The sequence below is a fragment of the Phyllobates terribilis genome, unplaced genomic scaffold, assembly GCF_046119375.1.
Source record: "Phyllobates terribilis strain yellow unplaced genomic scaffold, ASM4611937v1 Scaffold_7__3_contigs__length_470593459, whole genome shotgun sequence".
Lineage (NCBI taxonomy): Eukaryota > Metazoa > Chordata > Amphibia > Anura > Dendrobatidae > Phyllobates > Phyllobates terribilis.
In genome coordinates, this window is record NW_027362767.1 from 264,936,877 (window position 1) to 264,958,795 (window position 21,919).

The 21,919-nt window shown below is 50.1% G+C and overlaps 1 protein-coding gene and 1 long non-coding RNA gene across 2 annotated transcripts in view; one reads left to right on the forward strand and one right to left on the reverse strand.

Moving 5' to 3' along the window:
* On the reverse strand, nucleotides 1-20,994 carry UAP1L1 (UDP-N-acetylglucosamine pyrophosphorylase 1 like 1). Its single transcript, XM_073640613.1, has 9 exons — nucleotides 20,567-20,994; nucleotides 10,965-11,169; nucleotides 10,647-10,822; nucleotides 10,243-10,415; nucleotides 9,591-9,784; nucleotides 9,162-9,302; nucleotides 8,892-9,077; nucleotides 8,746-8,812; nucleotides 1-1,554 (listed from the first exon to the last, which is right to left on the reverse strand). Exons 1-9 carry the CDS (start codon nucleotides 20,853-20,855, stop codon nucleotides 1,486-1,488), a joined length of 1,500 nt encoding a protein of 499 aa, XP_073496714.1. The 5' UTR covers nucleotides 20,856-20,994; the 3' UTR covers nucleotides 1-1,485.
* The window catches only part of LOC141154545 (uncharacterized), a 13,962-nt gene continuing 12,616 nt past the window's right edge, over nucleotides 20,574-21,919 (forward strand). Inside the window, exon 1 of the long non-coding RNA XR_012247445.1 lies at nucleotides 20,574-21,061. This is a non-coding gene — a long non-coding RNA (uncharacterized lncRNA). The remainder of the gene's footprint in view (nucleotides 21,062-21,919) is intronic.

The following is a 21,919-nucleotide window of genomic DNA, read 5'->3' on the forward strand; positions in this document are numbered from 1 at the left end:
TCAAGAATCAGTCTCCAGTTTATTGGAACATCTTGGAATTAGAGCGGATAGGGCAGGATTCACTTCTTTGGTCTTGTGCCCACAACGCTGCCAGGTGTGCCAACAAATAATATCCTGACTGATGAACGGCAGCACTTTATGGCACTGTCAGTGCAATTCCTATAATCCAGCATTTGATAATTCAGAAAAGTAAATATCATGTCTGGACTGCGGTAATGGAATATACCACTTTATCACTTCATCTGTAATTTCATACTGTACCCATTTCCTTACGCCCTCCCCATGGATCTGGACTTTGTAAAAGGCGGTGGGTTTTAGCAAGTCCCCGTAGGTAATTGGGGTGACGCAACACACCAGTCCTCAATGGACGCACAAATTATGCAGTTTTGCTATTACCAATGTTTGTTTCTGACCCAAGCAGGATGCAGCAGCTGTGTCTAGCTATCAGTGTGGGTTGTGAAGGGACAAAGTCTGCTACTGCATCGCCGCTGATCTGCTGACACGGTATCAGTATTGTATTTGTGGCTGCAACTGACATAGCATTTACTAAAGTCTGTCCTAAGAAAGAGGGCATTTTACACAATTTATATAAAAGCAAGCATGTGGCAGTCTGAGGTCCTCCACCTACCTCAGCAGATACTTAGACTGCTGTTCTCATACTCCTCCATGCTTTACACTGCAGCTCTGCTTATTCAGGTTGGATGATGGAGGAGGTAAGAGCATGGGGAGAGGTTTTGAAGCAAGAACAGAAAATTATAAATGAGAGGTAGTGAGAAATGTTGCATTGAGTAGAGGTGGAAAGAAGCCTGTAAGGCTATGTGCCCACGTTGCATTTATGAAGCAGAAAATTTCTGCTGCATAAATGCAAGTCCTCTCCCGGAAAAACGCATGCGGAATTCCGCACGCGTTTATCGCGCATTTTTCGCGCGTTTATCACGTTTTCCACATGCGGAATTGCCTTGCGTTTTTTATGCATTGGACAAAGGCAATTCCGCTTGCGGCAACGCAAAATTAAATGACATGCTGCGGATTTTTGAACGCGGCATAAACGCTGCAGAAAAATCCGCAGCATGTGCATAGAACTTGCGGAATCCCATTGGGGACCATGGGGTGCGGATATACATGCGTTTTTCAAGCGTTTACGCTGCGGAAATTCCGCAGCATATACGCTTGAAAAATGCTACGTGGGCACACAGCCTAAATCCTCCTTAAGGGGTCCTGTCAATCTACCTAATATCAGGGTGATGTGAATACAGAGCTACAGTATTCACACCACCCATTGATTGTCCTAAAATGTATACCATGTGTGGATGATGTCCAGCACCAACGTCGATGGTGACCTCCTTCATTTTTGGTTTTATAGTAATTTGCTGACACATAAGGCAGTGATTCTCAGTCCTCGCACACCGCCGGGTGGTGACGGATCATAAGGCACAAGGACTCCTCTGCATGCCCACCATGCAGGGATTAGCTCTTCATTTCTTCCTACACCCTCTGGACGTCCAGGGTGAAGGGGGACGAGATTTCCTTTTTATTCAGACGCACGTCTAGGCCCTGCAAGCAGAAGAGACCGAACCTGTGTCACATCCAAGGAGAGAGGGAGGATGAGACCAGCAGTAATGAGCTCTGCGGTCTGCACAAATTCCCCAAATCAGTTAAAGCTAGCAAAATTATATGTCAAATGTAATTTACTACAAAAAAAAACTGACTAAGACCTGTGAACAGAATAAAGCAAGTGTGAACAGGTGCAAGCTGCCATGACTGCATAATATACAAACAAGAGATCTGTAAGCGCTGAGATGCAAACATTGAATATATGAGTTCTGAACTGCATTACTGCTATATAGAATATACTTTAAAAAAAGGAAAAGACTTAGCGCATAGATTGGTCAATTACTTAGAGCCCATCAACCATGACAAGGCGTACCTTTCTTTGATGGGACTCTAAACCTAATATTTATCAAACATGCCTGTCCCGGACTATAAGCTACAAATTTAAAGGGCAGGTAGGATCCAGCACTAAATTATAAACTGCCTTAACTGGAAACTTTACAGAGGGAAAAGTCAGAGGGAGGATTAGCGGTACCCAATCCTTGGGTATATTTCTTGCCTGCTCAAGCTCAACAATACAAGCAGGTGATAGATACCCGGTCATTGTACGAAGCCCTGGAAAGTAACAAATTCAAAGCTCCGTTGAAAAAAGACCCCACATTATTAATGCAAATAGAGGGATGTTCGCAATTCACATCAATCTGGTAAACACCTTGGTTGGTCAATCTGAAAATTTTGCATGGTTTTAAGAGGTGGAAGGAGAACGGGGTGAGACAGGTAGCTCAGTTAGTTTTAGATAATGTGTTTAATTCCTTGGCACAATTGCAGGGGGGAGTTTGATATTAGCTCTAAAGACTTCAACTAAATATCTCCAGTTACGCCGTGCGTATAATGCGGATTTCACCAAGACTGGTTTGAAAGTGTATGAACAAAATACAATTATACAGTTAATTAGTAACGATATAACTCCAGATGTATTTTTAAGTTTATTACATAGATCTTTATTAACAACGCTGAGTAAATACCCAGTGCATAGGAAGGAGAGATGGGAAGCCAAGATTGGTCCAATATAAGGACAATGGATAGAGATATTGGAAAGGATTCCCCAGTTATCCCTTAGTGAAGCGTATAGACTTTCTCAACTTTACCTGATACATAATGTGTATAGAACACCTACAATGCATTGCGAAAGTATTTGGCCCCCTTGAACTTTTCTACTTTTTGACACATTTCTGGCTTCAAACATAAAGATATAAAATTCTAATTTTTTGGGAAGAATCAACAAGTGGGACACAATCGTGAAGTGGAACGAAATTTATTGGATATTTTAAACTTTTTTAACAAATTCAAAACTGAAAAGTGGGGCGTGCAATATTATTCGCCCCCTTTGAGTTAATAGTTTGTAGCGCCACCTTTTGCTGCGATTACAGCTGCAAGTCGCTTGGGGTATGTCTCTATCAGTTTTGCACATCGAGATGATGAAATTCTTGCCCATTCTTCCTTGCAAAACAGCTCGAGCTCATTGAGGTTGGATGGAGGGCGTTTGTGAACAGCAGTTTTCAGCTCTTTCCACAGATTCTCGATTGGATTCAGGTCTGGACTTTGACTTGGCCATTCTAACACCTGGATATATTTATTTTTGAACCATTCCATTGTAGATTTTGCTTTATGTTTGGGATCATTGTCTTGTTGGAAGATAAATCTCCGTCCCAGTCTCAGGTCTTTTGCAGACTCCAACAGGTTTTCTTCCAGAATGGTCCTGTATTTGGCTCCGTCCATCTTCCCATCAATTTTAACCATCTTCCCTGTCCCTGCTAAAGAAAAGCAGGCCCAAACCATGATGCTGCCACCACCATGTTTGACAGTGGGGATGGTGTTTTGAGGGTGATGAGCTGTGTTGCTTTTACCCCAAACATATCGTTTTGTATTGTGGCCAAAAAGTTTGATTTTGGTTTCATCTGACCAGAGCACCTTATTCCACATGTTTGGTCTGTCTCCCAGGTGGCTTATGGTAAACTTCAAACGAGACTTTTTATGGATATCTTTGAGAAATGGCTTTCTTCTTGCCACTCTTCCATAAAGGCCAGATTTGTGCAGTGTACGACTGATTGTTCTCCTTTGGACAGACTGCCACCTCAGCTGTAGATCTCTGCAGTTCATCCAGAGTGATCATGGGCCTTTTGGCTGCATCTCTGATCAGTCTTCTTGTTTGAGATGAAAGTTTAGAGGGACGGCCGGGTCTTGGTAGATTTGCAGTGGTCTGATACTCCTTCCATTTCAATATGATCTTTTTGTATCCAAATCTGGCTTTTAACAGTATCTTGGACCTGCCTGGTGTGTTCCTTGGTGTTCATGATGCTCTCTGCACTTGAAACAGAACCCTGAGACTATCACAGAGCAGGAGCATTTATAGGAGACTTGATTACACACAGGTGGATTCTATTTATCATTACCAGTCATTTAGGACAACATTGGATCATTCAGAGATCCTCACTGAACTTCTGCACTGAAAGTAAAGGGGCCGAACAATATTGCACGCCCCACTTTTCAGTTTTTAATTTGTTAAAAAAAAAGTTTAAAATATCCAATAAATTTCGTTCCACTTCACGATTGTGTCCCACTTGTTGTTGATTCTTCCCAAAAAAATTACAATTTTATATCTTTATGTTTGAAGCCAGAAATGTGGCAAAACGTAGAAAAGTTCAAGGGGGCCAAATACTTTCACAATGCACTGTAGGTGTTCTATACACATTACGTATCAGGTAAAGTTGAGAAAGTCTATACGCTTCACTAAGGGATAACTGGGGAATCCTTTCCAATATCTCTATCCATACAATGCACTGTATGTTACTATTTAAGATTGGCCCTAGTTGCCTTAGATGTGGTTCTGATGCTGCATCCCTACTTCATATGATGTGGTCATGCCCTGAACTGGAGAAATACTGGAGGAAGGTAATAGGGTTAATTAGATGAGTCTTCAAGGTAGTTTTGGAAACAACCCCTTTAGTTAGTGTTCTGGGGTATGGGGAAGACATTCAGGCAACAGAGTCGGGTAAAGTAGCTATAGCGCACATGCTGTACTTAGCGAGAAAACTAATAGCACAACATTGGTTGGATAATAAGAGGCCAAAAAAAAAGGAGTACATTAATAAAATAAACTGGTTTCTACATATAGAAAAAGGGGTATATAAGAAAAGAGGTACCATTCATAAATTTGAACAACTATGGGCTTCGTTGATTGACAAGCCAGGGCTAGCGTCTAGGGAATTAATGAGATATAGACTAGGCTTGATTTAGAGGACTATTAGGTATTGGATCCATGTGTGCTTAAGGTATAATGGAAATGTATATATTGAAATGACACTCAGATATGTTTTTATTTTGTTTCATCAGTAAGGTGACGACTGTTTGTGTTGTATTCTTGTCTTTCTTCCCCTCTTCCCCTTCTATGTAGCCTCTTTATTTAATGTGGTTTTGACTATGCATTATGTATGCTTAAAAACTGTTGGAAAAATTTCAATAAAAATACTTATATATAAAAAAAAAAAACTTTTTGTAAACAACCCAAGGCCCCCTTCACACATCAGTGTGTCCGGTATGTGTGGTGGCAGTTTCCACACGTACTGGAGACACTGACAGACATAGACCCATTCAAATCTATGGGTCTGTCCACGTGAGTGTGTCCGTGTGCAAAACACGTAGATATTTCCATTTTTTTCTGGCAGAATGGTCCACAATACGTCCCGCACACGTGCACACCGATGACACACAGATGACATTCGTGTGACAAGTACTGGTGTCTGGGAAAAGCAGTACAGTTAGGGCTGTGCCGAATCCAACTCATCATCGTCGCCTGGTCTTCCTGCAATCAGAGCGACGCTGATGAGAGTTAGAGTCAGCACCAGCCGTCTGTGAATAGCGAGTATTAAATAAATAAATTAAAAAACAAAAATGGAGTGGGGTCCCCCTTAATTTTACTAACCAACTGAGGGAAAGCAGACAGCTAGGAGCTGGTGTTATTATTCTGGTAAAGAGCCAATAGCCAAAAAAGGTTCCCAGCCTATTAATAACAGCTCACAGCGGGTTGCTTAGTCTTTACTGGTTATTAAAAAGGGGAACCCCACAAAAAAGTGATGTGGGGTCCCCCCTATTTTTAATAACCAGAAAAGGCTAAACAGACAGCTGCAGGCTGATATTAAGAGGCTGGGAAGGGACCATGAATATTGGCCCCCTCCCAGACTAATAACACCAGCCCTCAGCCACCCCAGCAATGGCGCATTCATTAGATGTGTGAATTCTAGCGCTTAGCCTCTGCTCTTCCTGCTTGCCCTGGTACATTGGCAAGTGGGTTAATAGTTTTGGGGTTAATGTCAGCTGTTTTATGTTCGCTGACATGAAGTCCAGGGATTAGTAATGGAGAGGTGTTTATCAGACACCCCCATTACTAACCCCGTAGTCAAAAGTAATAAAGACACACGCAGAGAGGTGGCCGTTTCCCAAAATATACAACACCAGCCCCCAGCTGTCCTCTTTCCCCCAGTTAGTTAATAAAAATAAGGGAGACCCCATGTCATTTTTATTTAATTATTAGATAAATACAAGTACAGAAAAGTACGCACGCAAAGCACTGATTATATATATCTCACTGACATATTGCTATCTATCATCTTTCTCTTTCTTTGCACATCTAACACCTAAACATCTGTCGTTCGTATTCTTCATTCTATTTTTCACGATACAGCTGTCGGGTGACCAGGGATCAGGAGCTCCTACCCTGACCCTAACACTTGGGGGCGCCCTAGCTCGCCCTATTCCCCGGGATACTTCTGAAGGTGAGGATGCCGAGGCCTCAGCCCTCACCCTAACTCCTGAGTTAGCCCTCCTCTTGTTCTCCTCCCCCACCCGGGGAAGAGGGGCTCTACCGTGCACCAAAGTACACCCACCCGACAAACAAGGCAACACAGACAGGGATAAACAGAAAACTCCAGGCACACAAAATATTTTCTCACATATAACAGAGAGAAGCACGGGGGGTGTAGGTAGGGGGAATAAACAAAAATGGAGAAGGATAAGGAATAACCACGCATACAAACTAGGCAACAGTCACAAGTTATTCCTCCCAAAGTCCTTCTCATAGCAACTCCTCACTCTCCTATAGCCACGCTGCAAATGCTAACTCTGACAAGGATTAGTATCAGAGACCTATTTATAAAGGGAAAGGGAGTGGCTAACCTATCTCAGCTGTCAGAACAGGGAAATCCAACATGGCCGCTTAACCCCTGTTCTGCCAGAAGAAATAAATACATTTAAACTGACGGAGAAGTAGTTCTTCTCGGAGCTGAAGCCATGTGGCGCTGCGGTCTCCTGGCTCCAACCTGTCGCGGTAACCCCGTGACACTATTCCAGTACTTGTCACACTGATGGTGCACACACACGGATGGTATCATACTGTCACACAGATGGGACATGGTCCACGGACCTCACCGGTACTGGTTATCCCAGTACCGGAAACATCAGGACGTGTGAAGGGGGCCTTAGGCGGCCTCCTTTACTGACTGTGAACTCCTCCCATTAGCCTAAGGCCCCCTTCACACATCCTGATATTTCCGGTACTGGAAAAAACAGTACCTGTGCTATCCGTGTGCACCATACGTGTGACACGTACTGGAATACAATGCAGAATAGAAATGACAGATGTTTAGGTGTTAGATGTGCAAAGCTAGAGATAGATAGATAATCATGAGATATATAATTAGTGCCGAGCATGTGTAGTTTTCTGTACTTGTATTTAGCTAATAAATAAATGAAAAAACGACGTGGGTTCCCTCCTATTTTTAATAACCAGCCAATATAAAGCAGACAGCTGTGAACTTATATTATCAGGCTGGTAAGGTCCCTGGTTATTGGGCCCTACCCAGCATAAAAATACTAGCACGCAGCCGCCCCAGAATGGGTGCATGCATTAGATCCGCCAATTCTGGCGCTTTACCCAGCTCTTCCCAGTTGACCTGGTGCGGAGGCAATTGGGGTAATGGTAGTTGGGGTTGATGACAGCTGTGATTTGTCAAATAAATAAAAGTGTTGTAGTCAATACCTGGCGCCTGTGAATATCGGTCACTTTACTGCTAGTCACAGTCGCTGGAGCAGGATTCGAGGAACGTGGACTACATCGGACCTACGTGGCAACATTTTGGGTGATAAATTATTGAATGCGGGAGTCTCTATTGTGTTTATTTCTGTCTTTTTATGTCTTTCAGATATCCTTTTCTGGACTACTTCGGATTCAGTGGATTACTGAGGACCTGCATGGGATTTTTTCTTTTTTTAATAAATTGGTGAAAGAGGGTTAGTGTGGGGGGAGTGTTTCTTCACATAAAGCGCTTTTTTACTGTGTGTTTTTACTTTTTATTGCTGGGTTAGTAATACGGGTGTCTGATAGATACCTCTCCATTACTAACCAAATCAAACAAATCACAGCCATCATCCACCTCAAAAACCATTACATCGCAGCAGGGCAATTGGGAAGAGCCAGGCAAAGCGCCAGAATTCGCGCATCTAATGGATGCACCAATTCTGGGGCAGCTGCGGGTCTGTATTTTTAGGCTGGGAAGGGCCCAATAACCATGGGTTATTTTTACCATAAGGTGAATGTTGTAAAAACAGAACCTAAAAATCAACGTCAGAATTTTTCAATTCAGTCTCACTTAGAAAAATTGTTTTCTTATTTTCCACCATATTATGATTTGAAATGAATGGCGTTATTCAAAATTACAACTTGTCCCGCAAAAAAAAAAAAAAAGAATAAAACGAGTCCACATGCGGAAATGGAGACAGAAAAATAAAGTTATGGTTTTAGAATCAGGGAGAGGAATAAATGAAAGTGAAAAACTGAAAAATTTCCCAACGGTTAAAGAGATAATCTAATGAACACATGCCATAGTAGGGCATATTAAGGTATCAGGGGGATGGATAGCTCAGGACCCCAATCTATGAGACAGGTCGGGTAACTAAAGCCATCTATGCAGGATAAAATCAGAAGAAAAAAATGTGCAGCAACAAGGAAAATTACTCTGATTGCAGCAGATTTCTTGCTGTGAGTGAGCCCCTAAAAAAGACTCTGGTTGTAGAAGGGCAAGCTGACCCGTATATCGTGGCATCACCAGCTAATGTGTACGTTACTCTCACACCACTCACCTCTCCAAAATAGGAGATTAGCGGGGAAATCTCACACACCGCGGGGGGATCTTCCACTTCGGAAACCCTACAAAGTGGAGATGTAAATGTGCAATAAGCAGAAGGGCTGTGGTGAAATGCACGGGCGCAGCTCACTGAATACTAACCTGGAGTTCTCAGCTATGGCACAGCCATTGGCATCGGTAAACTTAGCCCCGGCTTCCAGAGCCCAGCGGTAGTGCTGCCACAGAAGCGAGCGTCTCGCTGTAGTCGGGGTGTCTTTATCGGCCGTATCTGCGTTTTTTAAAGGGGAGAATTCGTCTTCCCTAATAACTTCAAATGCCACAAAGTTCCTGCAAATGAAGGCAGACGACTGGCATCACGCATACGGACATCTGTCCACAGCATCAGGGCACTGTGTGCAGAAGATCACTCACTTGGCAAACTGGAAGACGTCAAACACAAACTTCTCCATCTTTATCCCGTTTGGTTGGGTGGGCTTCACCAGATTTCCCTCTTCATCCACATAAGGGACTTTCTTGATGGCTACATGGTAACCAAGGCGCTCCCCTAGGGCCCTGCGGGTATTAAATAGACAGTAATGGTCACATCTGGCATGCTGTTTCGAAGGGAGACAAGTGGCTGCCATGCACGTGTGGCATCAGTTATCTCTGGATTGCAGTATGATCGACCACTGGACAGTAAGGAGAGACCCTGCAGCCAAGAGCTGATCACAGAGATTGCGAGACCCCTGAGATAAGCCTGCCACACAAGACCTACAGATTTGATAACTCCCAGTAAGAGGCTGTATTACCTTTGAACGTCAAAGAAAAGTACGTACATGCCCCCATAGATAGTGCACTGACCCGGCCATGTTCTTCAGGAAGTCCAGGGTGAAGAAATGATTGCAGATGTTGCCAGCGTTATAGGTCAAGCTGCCATCGGGGTTGCGCATCTCGGCGGTGACAGGGCTGACCTCACTGTACTCCACAACCTGGTAGATGCCGTCCACCTGGCACACGACCCCAACTGGCTCCGACGGGTACGCCTTCTCCACCACCTGAGTTACCAAAAAGATGGCATTAATCCAGAGTACAAGAACAATGACTCACATCATCCACTGATAAAGGGATGAAATCAGCAGATATAAAAGGGGTCAGGAAGAGTGTTGCCTCTTTTTTTAATGAGGGATAGGAATACACCAGTGACCACAGGGAATCGGGGGATCAGTGGGGTCGCTGTGATCAACTAGCTCCAAGATAACCTTTACAGGTCTACCATAGGAGAACCTCATTCATGGAGCTGTCCAGGCCCAATCTAAAAAGGGGTATGGAAAAGTGCAAGTGCACGATGGTGGGCACATTGCTTAGGCAACCATTAGACAGCCAGCGAGTACTGAGCCCGGGCACGATATTTGCTATGGGTGTAGTGCCCAGTGTGAGGTCGCATTTCACCGTACCCGATCTGATGTCAGATCAGGCCTAGATAACCCCCTTTAAGAACTATCTGGTCACTAACCTTAGCCCCACAGTCGGCTCCTTTGGACACACAGAACCCCACGAACATGGGATCGGCCATCTTCACCAGTATATTGTCCACACAGTACACGTGGATGTAACAGATGCCTCGCGCCTCCATGTCTTCCAGTATGTGGTTGTCAGCCAGGGCTCTGTACAGGCCGCCATTACCATCTGGAGTGACACAAATGTTATGGTATATAAGAGGGAATTGCTGAACAGGCAACTCCCCAATATCATGTTATAAATGGTGCAATCAGCGGCAGGTTATGACAGTGTATAGGCCGACTGTAAATAGAAAGATGGAGAGATTACTATTCAAGCGATTTCCCTCTATATTGGAGGTCAGATGTCCCAGGACCCCTTATAGCACAATCTCCCCCCACAGCTGCCTTCATGAATTACCTGGAGCCATAGCAACCTTGTCCTTCCGTTCCAAAATGGCCCGTCCATCGAACCCGACCGCGGGCAGCATCCTCTGCTCAAACATTACAACATCTGCCCGATCAATGCCGAAGAAGTTGTGCTCCTCGAAAAACTTCAGTGTGGGGTTCAGAGTGAACTCGCTGGTCATGATGTACCTGTGGGGACAGAGTTCATGTACAGGCGACAGACACTTCTATATACCAGATATGTGTAAAGTGGACAATCCCTTGAAGCAGCCGGCAGATACATTACAATGCACTGTGGGTACGCTGACCCTCATAGCTACAAGCCCCTCACCATGGCACCGTGCACTGCACAGAGTACTTCTCTCCGGCCAGCTGCTGCAGACGCAGGATGCGCTCCGCCTGGATCTGGTACAGCGTCTTCCCGCTGGGCAGCCCCACATTGTACATTCCTTTGGGGTACGTCACCCCCAGACGTGTACCCTGACCCCCGGCCAGCAGCAGGACGGCCACCTTGTTCTGTGAGATCTGGCGGTAACCTGTAAGACAAAGACATGATAATTAGTTTAGACCGTGAAGACCACAGCCCAGTGAGCCCCATCGGCCACCACCACAATAAGACGGAGACTTCTGATACTCCGGCATCTCGTCAGGTCCATGCGTCGCCCCCTGCAGTTATAGTGGGAGATTAGTCAGGGTACTAAGATTATGTGTATAGTATATAACGTATATACACAGCGCATAGCGAGTACTGTACAGTATAAAGAGCAGCCACTGACCGGGCACAATACCAGGAAGGAAGAGAGCGGCTGACATCACAAGACTAGGCCTGTATCCTGAGCGCACCAAAGCATTAACCCCCGCCGGCACAGCGTATACCATGGTCACATGGGGGTCGGCACAAGGTATATAACGGTCACACTGGGGGGGGGGGACACAGTGTATATAACAGTCACACTGGGGGGGGACACAGTGTATATAACAGTCACACTGGGGGGGGATACAGTGTATATAACAGTCACACTGGGGGGGGACACAGTGTATATAACAGTCACACGGGGGGGACACAGTGTATATAACAGTCACACTGGGGGGGGACACAGTGTATATGACAGTCACACTGGGGGGGACACAGTGTATATAACAGTCACACTGGAAGGTACACAGTGTATATAACAGTCACACTGGGGGGGGATACAGTGTATATAACAGTCACACTGGGGGGGACACAGTGTATATAACAGTCACACTGGGGGGGACACAGTGTATATAACAGTCACACTGGGGGGGACACAGTGTATATAACAGTCACACTGGGGGGGACACAGTGTATATAACAGTCACACTGGGGGGGACACAGTGTATATAACAGTCACACTGGGGGGGGACACAGTGTAGATAACAGTCACACTGGGGGGGGACACAGTGTATATAACAGTCACACGGGGGGGACACAGTGTATATAACAGTCACACTGGGGGGGGACACAGTGTATATAACAGTCACACTGGGGGGACACAGTGTATATAACAGTCACACTGGGGGGGGACACAGTGTATATAACAGTCACACTGGGGGGGGGACACAGTGTATATAACAGTCACACTGGGGGGGGGACACAGTGTATATAACAGTCACACTGGGGGGGACACAGTGTATATAACAGTCACACTGGGGGGGACACAGTGTATATAACAGTCACACTGGGGGACGACACAGTGTATATAACAGTCACACTGGGGGACGACGACAGTGTATATAACAGTCACACTGGGGGGGACACAGTGTATATAACAGTCACACTGGGGGACGACACAGTGTATATAACAGTCACACTGGGGGACGACGACAGTGTATATAACAGTCACACTGGGGGGGACACAGTGTATATAACAGTCACACTGGGGGACGACACAGTGTATATAACAGTCACACTGGGGGACGACGACAGTGTATATAACAGTCACACTGGGGGACGACGACAGTGTATATAACAGTCACACTGGGGGGGGACACAGTGTATATAACAGTCACACTGGGGGGGACACAGTGTATATAACAGTCACACGGGGGGACGACGACAGTGTATATAACAGTCACACTGGGGGACGACGACAGTGTATATAACAGTCACACTGGGGGGGACACAGTGTATATAATAGTCACACTGGGGGGGACACAGTGTATATAACAGTCACACGGGGGGACGACGACAGTGTATATAACAGTCACACTGGGGGACGACGACAGTGTATATAACAGTCACACTGGGGGGGACACAGTGTATATAATAGTCACACGGGGGGACACAGTGTATATAACAGTCACACTGGGGGGGGCACAGTGTATATAACGGTCACACTGGGGGGGGCACAGTGTATATAACGGTCACACTGGGGGGGGACACAGTGTATATAACGGTCACACTGGGGGGGGACAGTGTATATAAAGGTCAAACTGGGGGGGACAGTGTATATAACGGTCACACTGAGGGGGACAGTGTATATAACGGTCACACTGGGGGGAGGTGACAGTGTATATAACGGTCACACTGGGGGGAGGTGACAGTGTATATAAAGGTCACACTGGGGGGGACACAGTGTATATAACAGTCACACTGGGGGGGGACACAGTGTGTATAACAGTCACACTGGGGGGGACACAGTGTATATAACAGTCACACTGGGGGGGACACAGTGTATATAACAGTCACACTGGGGGGGACACAGTGTATATAACAGTCACACTGGGGGGGGACACAGTGTATATAACAGTCACACTGGGGGGGGACACAGTGTATATAACAGTCACACTGGGGGGGGACACAGTGTATATAACAGTCACACTGGGGGGGACACAGTGCATATAATAGTCACACTGGAGGGGACACAGTGCATATAACAGTCACACTGGGGGACGACGACAGTGTATATAACAGTCACACTGGGGGACGACGACAGTGTATATAACAGTCACACTGGGGGACGACGACAGTGTATATAACAGTCACACTGGGGGACGACGACAGTGTATATAACAGTCACACTGGGGGGGACACAGTGTATATAACAGTCACACTGGGGGGGACACAGTGTATATAACAGTCACACTGGGGGGGACACAGTGTATATAACAGTCACACTGGGGGGGACACAGTGTATATAACAGTCACACTGGGGGGGACACAGTGTATATAACAGTCACACTGGGGGGGACACAGTGTATATAACAGTCACACTGGGGGGGGCACAGTGTATATAACAGTCACACTGGGGGGGGACACAGTGTATATAACAGTCACACTGGGGGGGGACACAGTGTATATAACAGTCACACTGGGGGGGGACACAGTGTATATAACAGTCACACTGGGGGGGACACAGTGTATATAACAGTCACACTGGGGGGGGACACAGTGTATATAACAGTCACACTGGGGGGGGGACACAGTGTATATAACAGTCACACTGGGGGGGGGACACAGTGTATATAACAGTCACACTGGGGGGACACAGTGTATATAACAGTCACACTGGGGGGGGACACAGTGTATATAACAGTCACACTGGGGGGGGGACACAGTGTATATAACAGTCACACTGGGGGGGGGACACAGTGTATATAACAGTCACACTGGGGGGGGGACACAGTGTATATAACAGTCACACTGGGGGGGGGGACACAGTGTATATAACAGTCACACTGGGGGGGACACAGTGTATATAACAGTCACACTGGGGGGGGACATAGTGTATATAACAGTCACACTGGAGGGTACACAGTGTATATAACAGTCACACTGGGGGGGACACAGTGTATATAACAGTCACACTGGAGGGTACACAGTGTATATAACAGTCACACTGGGGGGGACACAGTGTATATAACAGTCACACTGGGGGACGACACAGTGTATATAACAGTCACACTGGGGGACGACGACAGTGTATATAACAGTCACACTGGGGGGGACACAGTGTATATAACAGTCACACTGGGAGACGACACAGTGTATATAACAGTCACACTGGGGGACGACGACAGTGTATATAACAGTCACACTGGGGGGGACACAGTGTATATAACAGTCACACTGGGGGACGACACAGTGTATATAACAGTCACACTGGGGGACGACGACAGTGTATATAACAGTCACATTGGGGGACGACAACAGTGTATATAACAGTCACACTGGGGGGGGACACAGTGTATATAACAGTCACACTGGGGGGGACACAGTGTATATAACAGTCACACGGGGGGACGACGACAGTGTATATAACAGTCACACTGGGGGACGACGACAGTGTATATAACAGTCACACTGGGGGGGACACAGTGTATATAACAGTCACACTGGGGGGGACACAGTGTATATAACAGTCACACTGGGGGGGACACAGTGTATATAATAGTCACACGGGGGGACACAGTGTATATAACAGTCACACTGGGGGGGGCACAGTGTATATAATGGTCACACTGGGGGGGGCACAGTGTATATAACGGTCACACTGGGGGGGGACACAGTGTATATAACGGTCACACTGGGGGGGGACAGTGTATATAAAGGTCAAACTGGGGGGGGACAGTGTATATAACGGTCACACTGAGGGGGACAGTGTATATAACGGTCACACTGGGGGGAGGTGACAGTGTATATAACGGTCACACTGGGGGGAGGTGACAGTGTATATAAAGGTCACACTGGGGGGGACACAGTGTATATAACAGTCACACTGGGGGGGACACAGTGTATATAACAGTCACACTGGGGGGGGACACAGTGTGTATAACAGTCACACTGGGGGGGACACAGTGTATATAACAGTCACACTGGGGGGGACACAGTGTATATAACAGTCACACTGGGGGGGACACAGTGTATATAACAGTCACACTGGGGGGGGACACAGTGTATATAACAGTCACACTGGGGGGGGACACAGTGTATATAACAGTCACACTGGGGGGGACACAGTGTATATAACAGTCACACTGGGGGGGACACAGTGCATATAATAGTCACACTGGGGGGGACACAGTGCATATAACAGTCACACTGGGGGACGACGACAGTGTATATAACAGTCACACTGGGGGACGACGACAGTGTATATAACAGTCACACTGGGGGACGACGACAGTGTATATAACAGTCACACTGGGGGACGACGACAGTGTATATAACAGTCACACTGGGGGACGACGACAGTGTATATAACAGTCACACTGGGGGGGACACAGTGTATATAACAGTCACACTGGGGGGGACACAGTGTATATAACAGTCACACTGGGGGGGACACAGTGTATATAACAGTCACACTGGGGGGGACACAGTGTATATAACAGTCACACTGGGGGGGACACAGTGTATATAACAGTCACACTGGGGGGGGGCACAGTGTATAGAACAGTCACACTGGGGGGGGGGCACAGTGTATATAACAGTCACACTGGGGGGGACACAGTGTATATAACAGTCACACTGGGGGGGACACAGTGTATATAACAGTCACACTGGGGGGGACACAGTGTATATAACAGTCACACTGGGGGGGACACAGTGTATATAACAGTCACACTGGGGGGGGACACAGTGTATATAACAGTCACACTGGGGGGGGACACAGTGTATATAACAGTCACACTGGGGGGGGGACACAGTGTATATAACAGTCACACTGGGGGGGGACACAGTGTATATAACAGTCACACTGGGGGGGGACACAGTGTATATAACAGTCACACTGGGGGGGGACACAGTGTATATAACAGACACACGGGGGGGACACAGTGTATATAACAGTCACACGGGGGGGACAGTGTATATAACAGTCACACGGGGGGGACACAGTGTATATAACAGTCACACGGGGGGACACAGTGTATATAACAGTCACACGGGGGGGACACAGTGTATATAACAGTCACACTGGGGGGGCACAGTGTATATAACGGTCACACTGGGGGGGACACAGTGTATATAACGGTCACACTGGGGGGGGACAGTGTATATAAAGGTCACACTGGGGGGGACAGTGTATATAACGGTAAAACTGGGGGGGACAGTGTATATAACGGTCAAACTGGGGGGGACAGTGTATATAATGGTCACACTGGGGGGGACAGTGTATATAACGGTCACACTGGGGGGAGGTGACAGTGAATATAAAGGTCACACTGGGGGGAGGTGACAGTGTATATAAAGGTCACACTGGGGGGGGACACAGTGTATATAACGGTCACACTGGGGGGGACAGTGTATATAACGGTCACACTGGGGGGGATACAGTGTATATAACGGTCACACTGTGGGGGACACAGTGTATATAACGGTCACACTGGGGGGGACACAGTGTATATAACGGTCACACTGGGGGGGTGCAGTGTATATAACAGTCAGACTGGGGGGGACACACACCATGTTGGCACCAACGGGTACAAGGTGTCACTGCAGTAAATACAATGTGAGGGGGCCGGGGGTTCACAGATGTGTACAGGGCACGACGCATCATATTTGAGTACAGACAGATGCTGAGCGCTGCCCTCACAAATACACCCCTGTCATCTGTTATTGAGGCACATTGACTTTGGGGGCAGATATTAAGATCACTTCAATTATTGCCACCCCCCCTCCGGTTCCGGTCACCCATGCTCCTCCTCCGGTCACTCCCCCCTCCCGGTTCACTCCTCCTTCCCACCCCCTCAGGACACTCACCCTCCTCTTCCTCATCCCCTTGAGTCACTCAGCCTCCTCCTCCCCTCCCCCGCGGGACACTCTGCCTCCTCCTCCCCTCCCCCTCGGGACACTCAGCCTCCTCCTCCCCTCCCCCTCGGGACACTCAGCTTCCTCCTCCCCTCCCCCTCGGGTCACTCACCCTCCTTTTCCTCCCCTCCCATCACTCCCCCTCCTCCCCCTAGGGTCACTCCCCCTCCTCTTCCTCACCTCCCCCTCGGGTCACTCCCCCTCCTCTTCCTCTCCTCCCCCTCGGGTCACTCTCCCTCCTCTTCACCCCCCCCCCTCGGGTCACTCTCCCTCCTCTTCCTCCCCTCCCCCTCGGGTCACTCCCCCTCCTCTTCCTCCCCTCCCTCGGGTCACTCCCCCTCCTCTTCCTCCCCTCCCCCTTGGGTCACTCCCCCTTCTTTTCCTCCACTCCCCCTTGGGACAGTCACCCTCGTCCTCCCATCTGGACACTCACCCTCCTCCTCCCCTCCCCCTCGGGTCAGTCACCCTCCTCCTCCCCTCGGGTCACTCACCCTCCTCTTCCTCCCCTCCCCCTGAGGTCACTCACCCTTTTCTTCCTCCCCTCCCCCTCGGATCACTCACCCTCCCCCTCGGGTCACTCACCCTCCCCCCCCCATTGGGCTACTCACCTTCCTCCTCCCCCTCAGGTCACTCCCTCTCCTCTTCCTCCCCTCCCCCTCGGGTCACTCCCCCCTCCTCTTCTATCCCTCCCCCTCGGGTCACTCACCGTCCTCTTCCTCCCCTCCCTCGGGTCACTCCCCCTCCTCTTCCTCCCCTCCCCCTTGGGTCACTCCCCCTCCTCTTCCTCCACTCCCCCTTAGGACAGTCACCCTCGTCCTCCCATCTGGACACTCACCCTCCTCCTCCCCTTCCCCTAGGGACACTCACCCTCCTCCTCCCCTCGGGTCACTCACCCTCCTCTTCCTCCCCTCCCCCTCGGGTCACTCACCCTTTTCTTCCTCCCCTCCCCCTCGGATCACTCACCCCCCCTCGGGTCACTCACCCCCCCCCTTGGGTTACTCCCCCTCCTCTCCCCCTCGGGTCACTCACCTTCCTCCTCCCCCTCAGGTCACTCCCTCTCCTCTTCCTCCCCTCCCCCTCGGGTCACTCCCCCCTCCTCTTCCTCACCTCCCCCTCGGGTCACTCACCCTTTCCTTCCTCCCCTCCCCCTCGGATCACTCACCCCCCCCCCTCGGGTCACTCACCCTCCTCTCTCCCTCGGGTCACTCACCTTCCTCCTCCCCCTCCCCTCCCCCTCGGGTCACTCCCCCCTCCTCTTCTTCCCCTCCCCCTCGGGTCACTCCCCCTCCTCTTCCGCCACTCCCCCTTGGGACAGTCACCCTCGTCCTCCCATCTGGACACTCACCCTCCTCCTCCCCTCCCCCTCGGGACACTCACCCTCCTCCTCCCCTCGGGTCACTCACCCTCCTCTTCCTCCCCCTCGGGTCACTCACCCTCCTCTTCCTCCCCTCCCCCTCGGGTCACTCACCCTTTTCTTCCTCCCCTCCCCCTCAGGTCACTCCCTCTCCTCTTCCTCCCCTCCCCCTCGGGTCACTCCCCCCTCCTCTTCCTCCCCTCCCCCTCAGGTCACTCCCCCTTTTCTTCCTCCCCTCCCCCTCGGGTCACTCCCCCTCCCCCTTGGGTCACTCGCCCTCTCCCCCCCCCCCTTGGGTTACTCACCCTCCTCTCCCCCTCGGGTCACTCACCTTCCTCCTCCCCCTCAGGTCACTCCCCCCATCTCTTCCTCCCCTCCCACTCGGGTCACTCCCCCCTCCTCTTCCTCGCCTCCCCCTCGGGACACTCACCCTCCTCCTCCCCTCCCCCTCGGGACACTCACCCTCCTCCTCCCCTCCCCCTCGGGACACTCACCCTCCTCCTCCCCTCGGGACACTCACCCTCCTCCTTCCCTCGGGTCACTCACCCTCCTCTCCCCCCCCTCGGGTCACTCACTCTTTTCTTCCTCCCCTCCCCCTCGGGTCACTCACCCTCTTCCTCCCCCCCTCGGTTTACTCACCCTTCCCTCCCCCTCGGGTCACTCCCTCTCCTCTTCCTCCCCTCCCCCTCAGGTCACTCCCCCTCCTCTTCCTCCCCTCCCCCTCGGGTCACTCCCCCCTCCTCTTCCTCCCCTCCCCCTCGGGTCACCCCCCCTCCTCTTCCTCCCCTTCCCTCCCCCTCGGGACACTCACCCTCCTCTTCCTCCCCTCCCCCTCGGGTCACTCACCCTTTTCTTCCTCCCCTCCCCCTCAGGTCAATCACCCTTTTCTTCCTCCCCTCCCCCTCGGGTCACTCACCCTTTTCTTCCTCCCCTCCCCCTCAGGTCACTCCCTCTCCTCTTCCTCCCCTCCCCCTCGGGTCACTCCCCCCTCCTCTTCCTCCCCTCCCCCTCGGGTCACTCACCCTTTTCTTCCTCCCCTCCCCCTCGGATCACTCACCCTCCCCCTCGGGTCACTCACCCTCTCCCCCCCCCCTTGGGTTACTCACCCTCCTCTCCCCCTGGGGTCACTCATCTTCCTCCTCCCCCTCAGGTCACTCCCTCTCCTCTTCCTCCCCTCCCCCTCGGGTCACTCCCCCCTCCTCGGGTCACTCCCCCTCCTCTTCCTCCATTCCCCCTTGGGACAGTCACCCTCCCCCCCCCCCTCGGGTCACTCACCCTTTTCTTCCTCCCCTCCCCCTCGGGTCACTCACCCTCTTCCTCCCCCCTCGGTTTACTCCCCCTCCTCTTCCTCTCCTCGCCCTCTAGTCACTCACCCCTCCTCTTCCTGCCCTCCCCCTCGGGTCACTCCCCCTCCTCCCCTGCCCCTCGGGTCACTCACCCCTCCTCTTCCTCCCCTCCCCCTCGGGTCACCCCTCCCTCCTCTTCCTCCCCTCCCCCTCGGGACACTCACCCTCCTCCTCCCCTCGGGACACTCACCCTCCTCTTCCTCCCCTCCCCTCCTCCTCGGGTCACTCCCCCTCCTCTTCCTCCCCTCCCCCTCGGGTCACTCCCCCTCCTCTTCCTCCCCTCCCCCTCGGGTCACCCCTCCCTCCTCTTCCTCCCCTCCCCCTCGGGACACTCACCCTCCTCCTCCCCTCGGGACACTCACCCTCCTCTTCCTCCCCTCCCCCTCGGGTCACTCCCCCTCCTCCCCTCCCCCTCGGGTCACGCCCCCTCCTCTTCCTCCCCTCCCCCTCGGGTCACTCACCCTCCTCCTCCCAGGCTCTCCGCTCCTCCAGGTGGTTCCTTCGGACGCTCCCCATGAATTCTGCAGGTACAGGGCGCATCCTGTCATCCAGCCTTTGGGGGGCGCTGCTCTCCTGGACATAGGCTTGCTGTGCCCGGCCGCAGTGCTCCCGCAGCTCCCGGGCGTCCAGCAGCCTCAGCTCCCCGAGCAATGACTCCCGCTGCCCGGAGCCCAGCTCATCCCAGAAGCTCAGCAGCTGCTCCTGCTCGGCCTCCTGCAGTCTCCGCCAGATCTCCAGTTCACACTCCATGGCGCCGGTCCGTTACTATGGAAACTGGAGAGACTGCGGAGCCCCCCGGTAACTATGGAGACCAGAAGTTCACTGAACACTTGAGGAACCCGGAGCTGGGGGCGGAGACAGGCGGAACTGCGGGGGGCGGGCTCTGTGGCGTCACGTGACGAGCTTTCCATATGAATGCACTGGGCGGGAACCTCGTGCAGCAGATGAGGTCTGAGGTAAATCTGTCTCCAGCGGCGGCTGCTCCGAGGGGAGCGGGTGTGTGGGGAGGTCACGTGTCCAAGTCTTACCCCCCCTATCTAGTCTCAGAGTTACAGCGCCCCATAATAATGTCAGCCAAAATACCCCCATAATAATGTCTGCCACAGTGCGCCCATAATAATGTCTGCCACAGTGCGCCCATAATAATGTCTGCCACAGTGCCCCCATAATAATGTCTGCCACAGTGCCCCCATAATAATGTCTGCCACAGTGCCCCCATAATAATGTCTGCCACAGTGCCCCCATAATAATGTCTGCCACAGTACCCCCATAATAATATAAGCCAAAATACCCCCATAATAATGTCTGCCACAGTACCCCCATAATAATATAAGCCAAAATACCCCCATAATAATGTCAGTCACAATGCCCCCATAATAATGTCAGCCACAATGCCCCATAATAATGTCATCCACAATGACCCCATAATAATGTCAGCCACAATGCTCCATAATAATGTCAGCCACAGTGCCCCCATAATAATGTCAGCCACAATGACCCTATAATAATGTCAGCCACAATGACCCCATAATAATGTCAGCCACAATGACCCTATAATAATGTCAGCCACAATGACCCCATAATAATGTCAGCCACAATGCCCCCATAATAATGTCAGTCACAATGCCCCCATAATAATGTCAGCCACAATGCCCCATAATAATGTCATCCACAATGCCCCCATAATAATGTCATCCACAATGCCCCATAATAATGTCATCCACAATGCCCCCATAATAATGTCATCCACAATGCCCCCATAATAATGTCAGCCACAATGCCCCCATAATAATGTCATCCACAATGCTCCATAA

What these genes read in the sequence shown, in the direction of transcription:
- UAP1L1 (XM_073640613.1), bottom strand. Translation starts at nt 20,855, where the DNA reads ATGGAGTGTGAACTGGAGATCTGGCGGAGACTGCAGGAGGCCGAGCAG. An exon ending in GAGAGCCTGGGAGGAGGAGG is followed by an intron (nt 11,170 to 20,566) that starts GTGAGTGACCCG and finishes TTTGTCTTACAG; the next exon opens with GTTACCGCCAGATCTCACAG. An exon ending in GCCATAGCTGAGAACTCCAG is followed by an intron (nt 8,813 to 8,891) that starts GTTAGTATTCAG and finishes TCCACTTTGTAG; the next exon opens with GGTTTCCGAAGTGGAAGATC.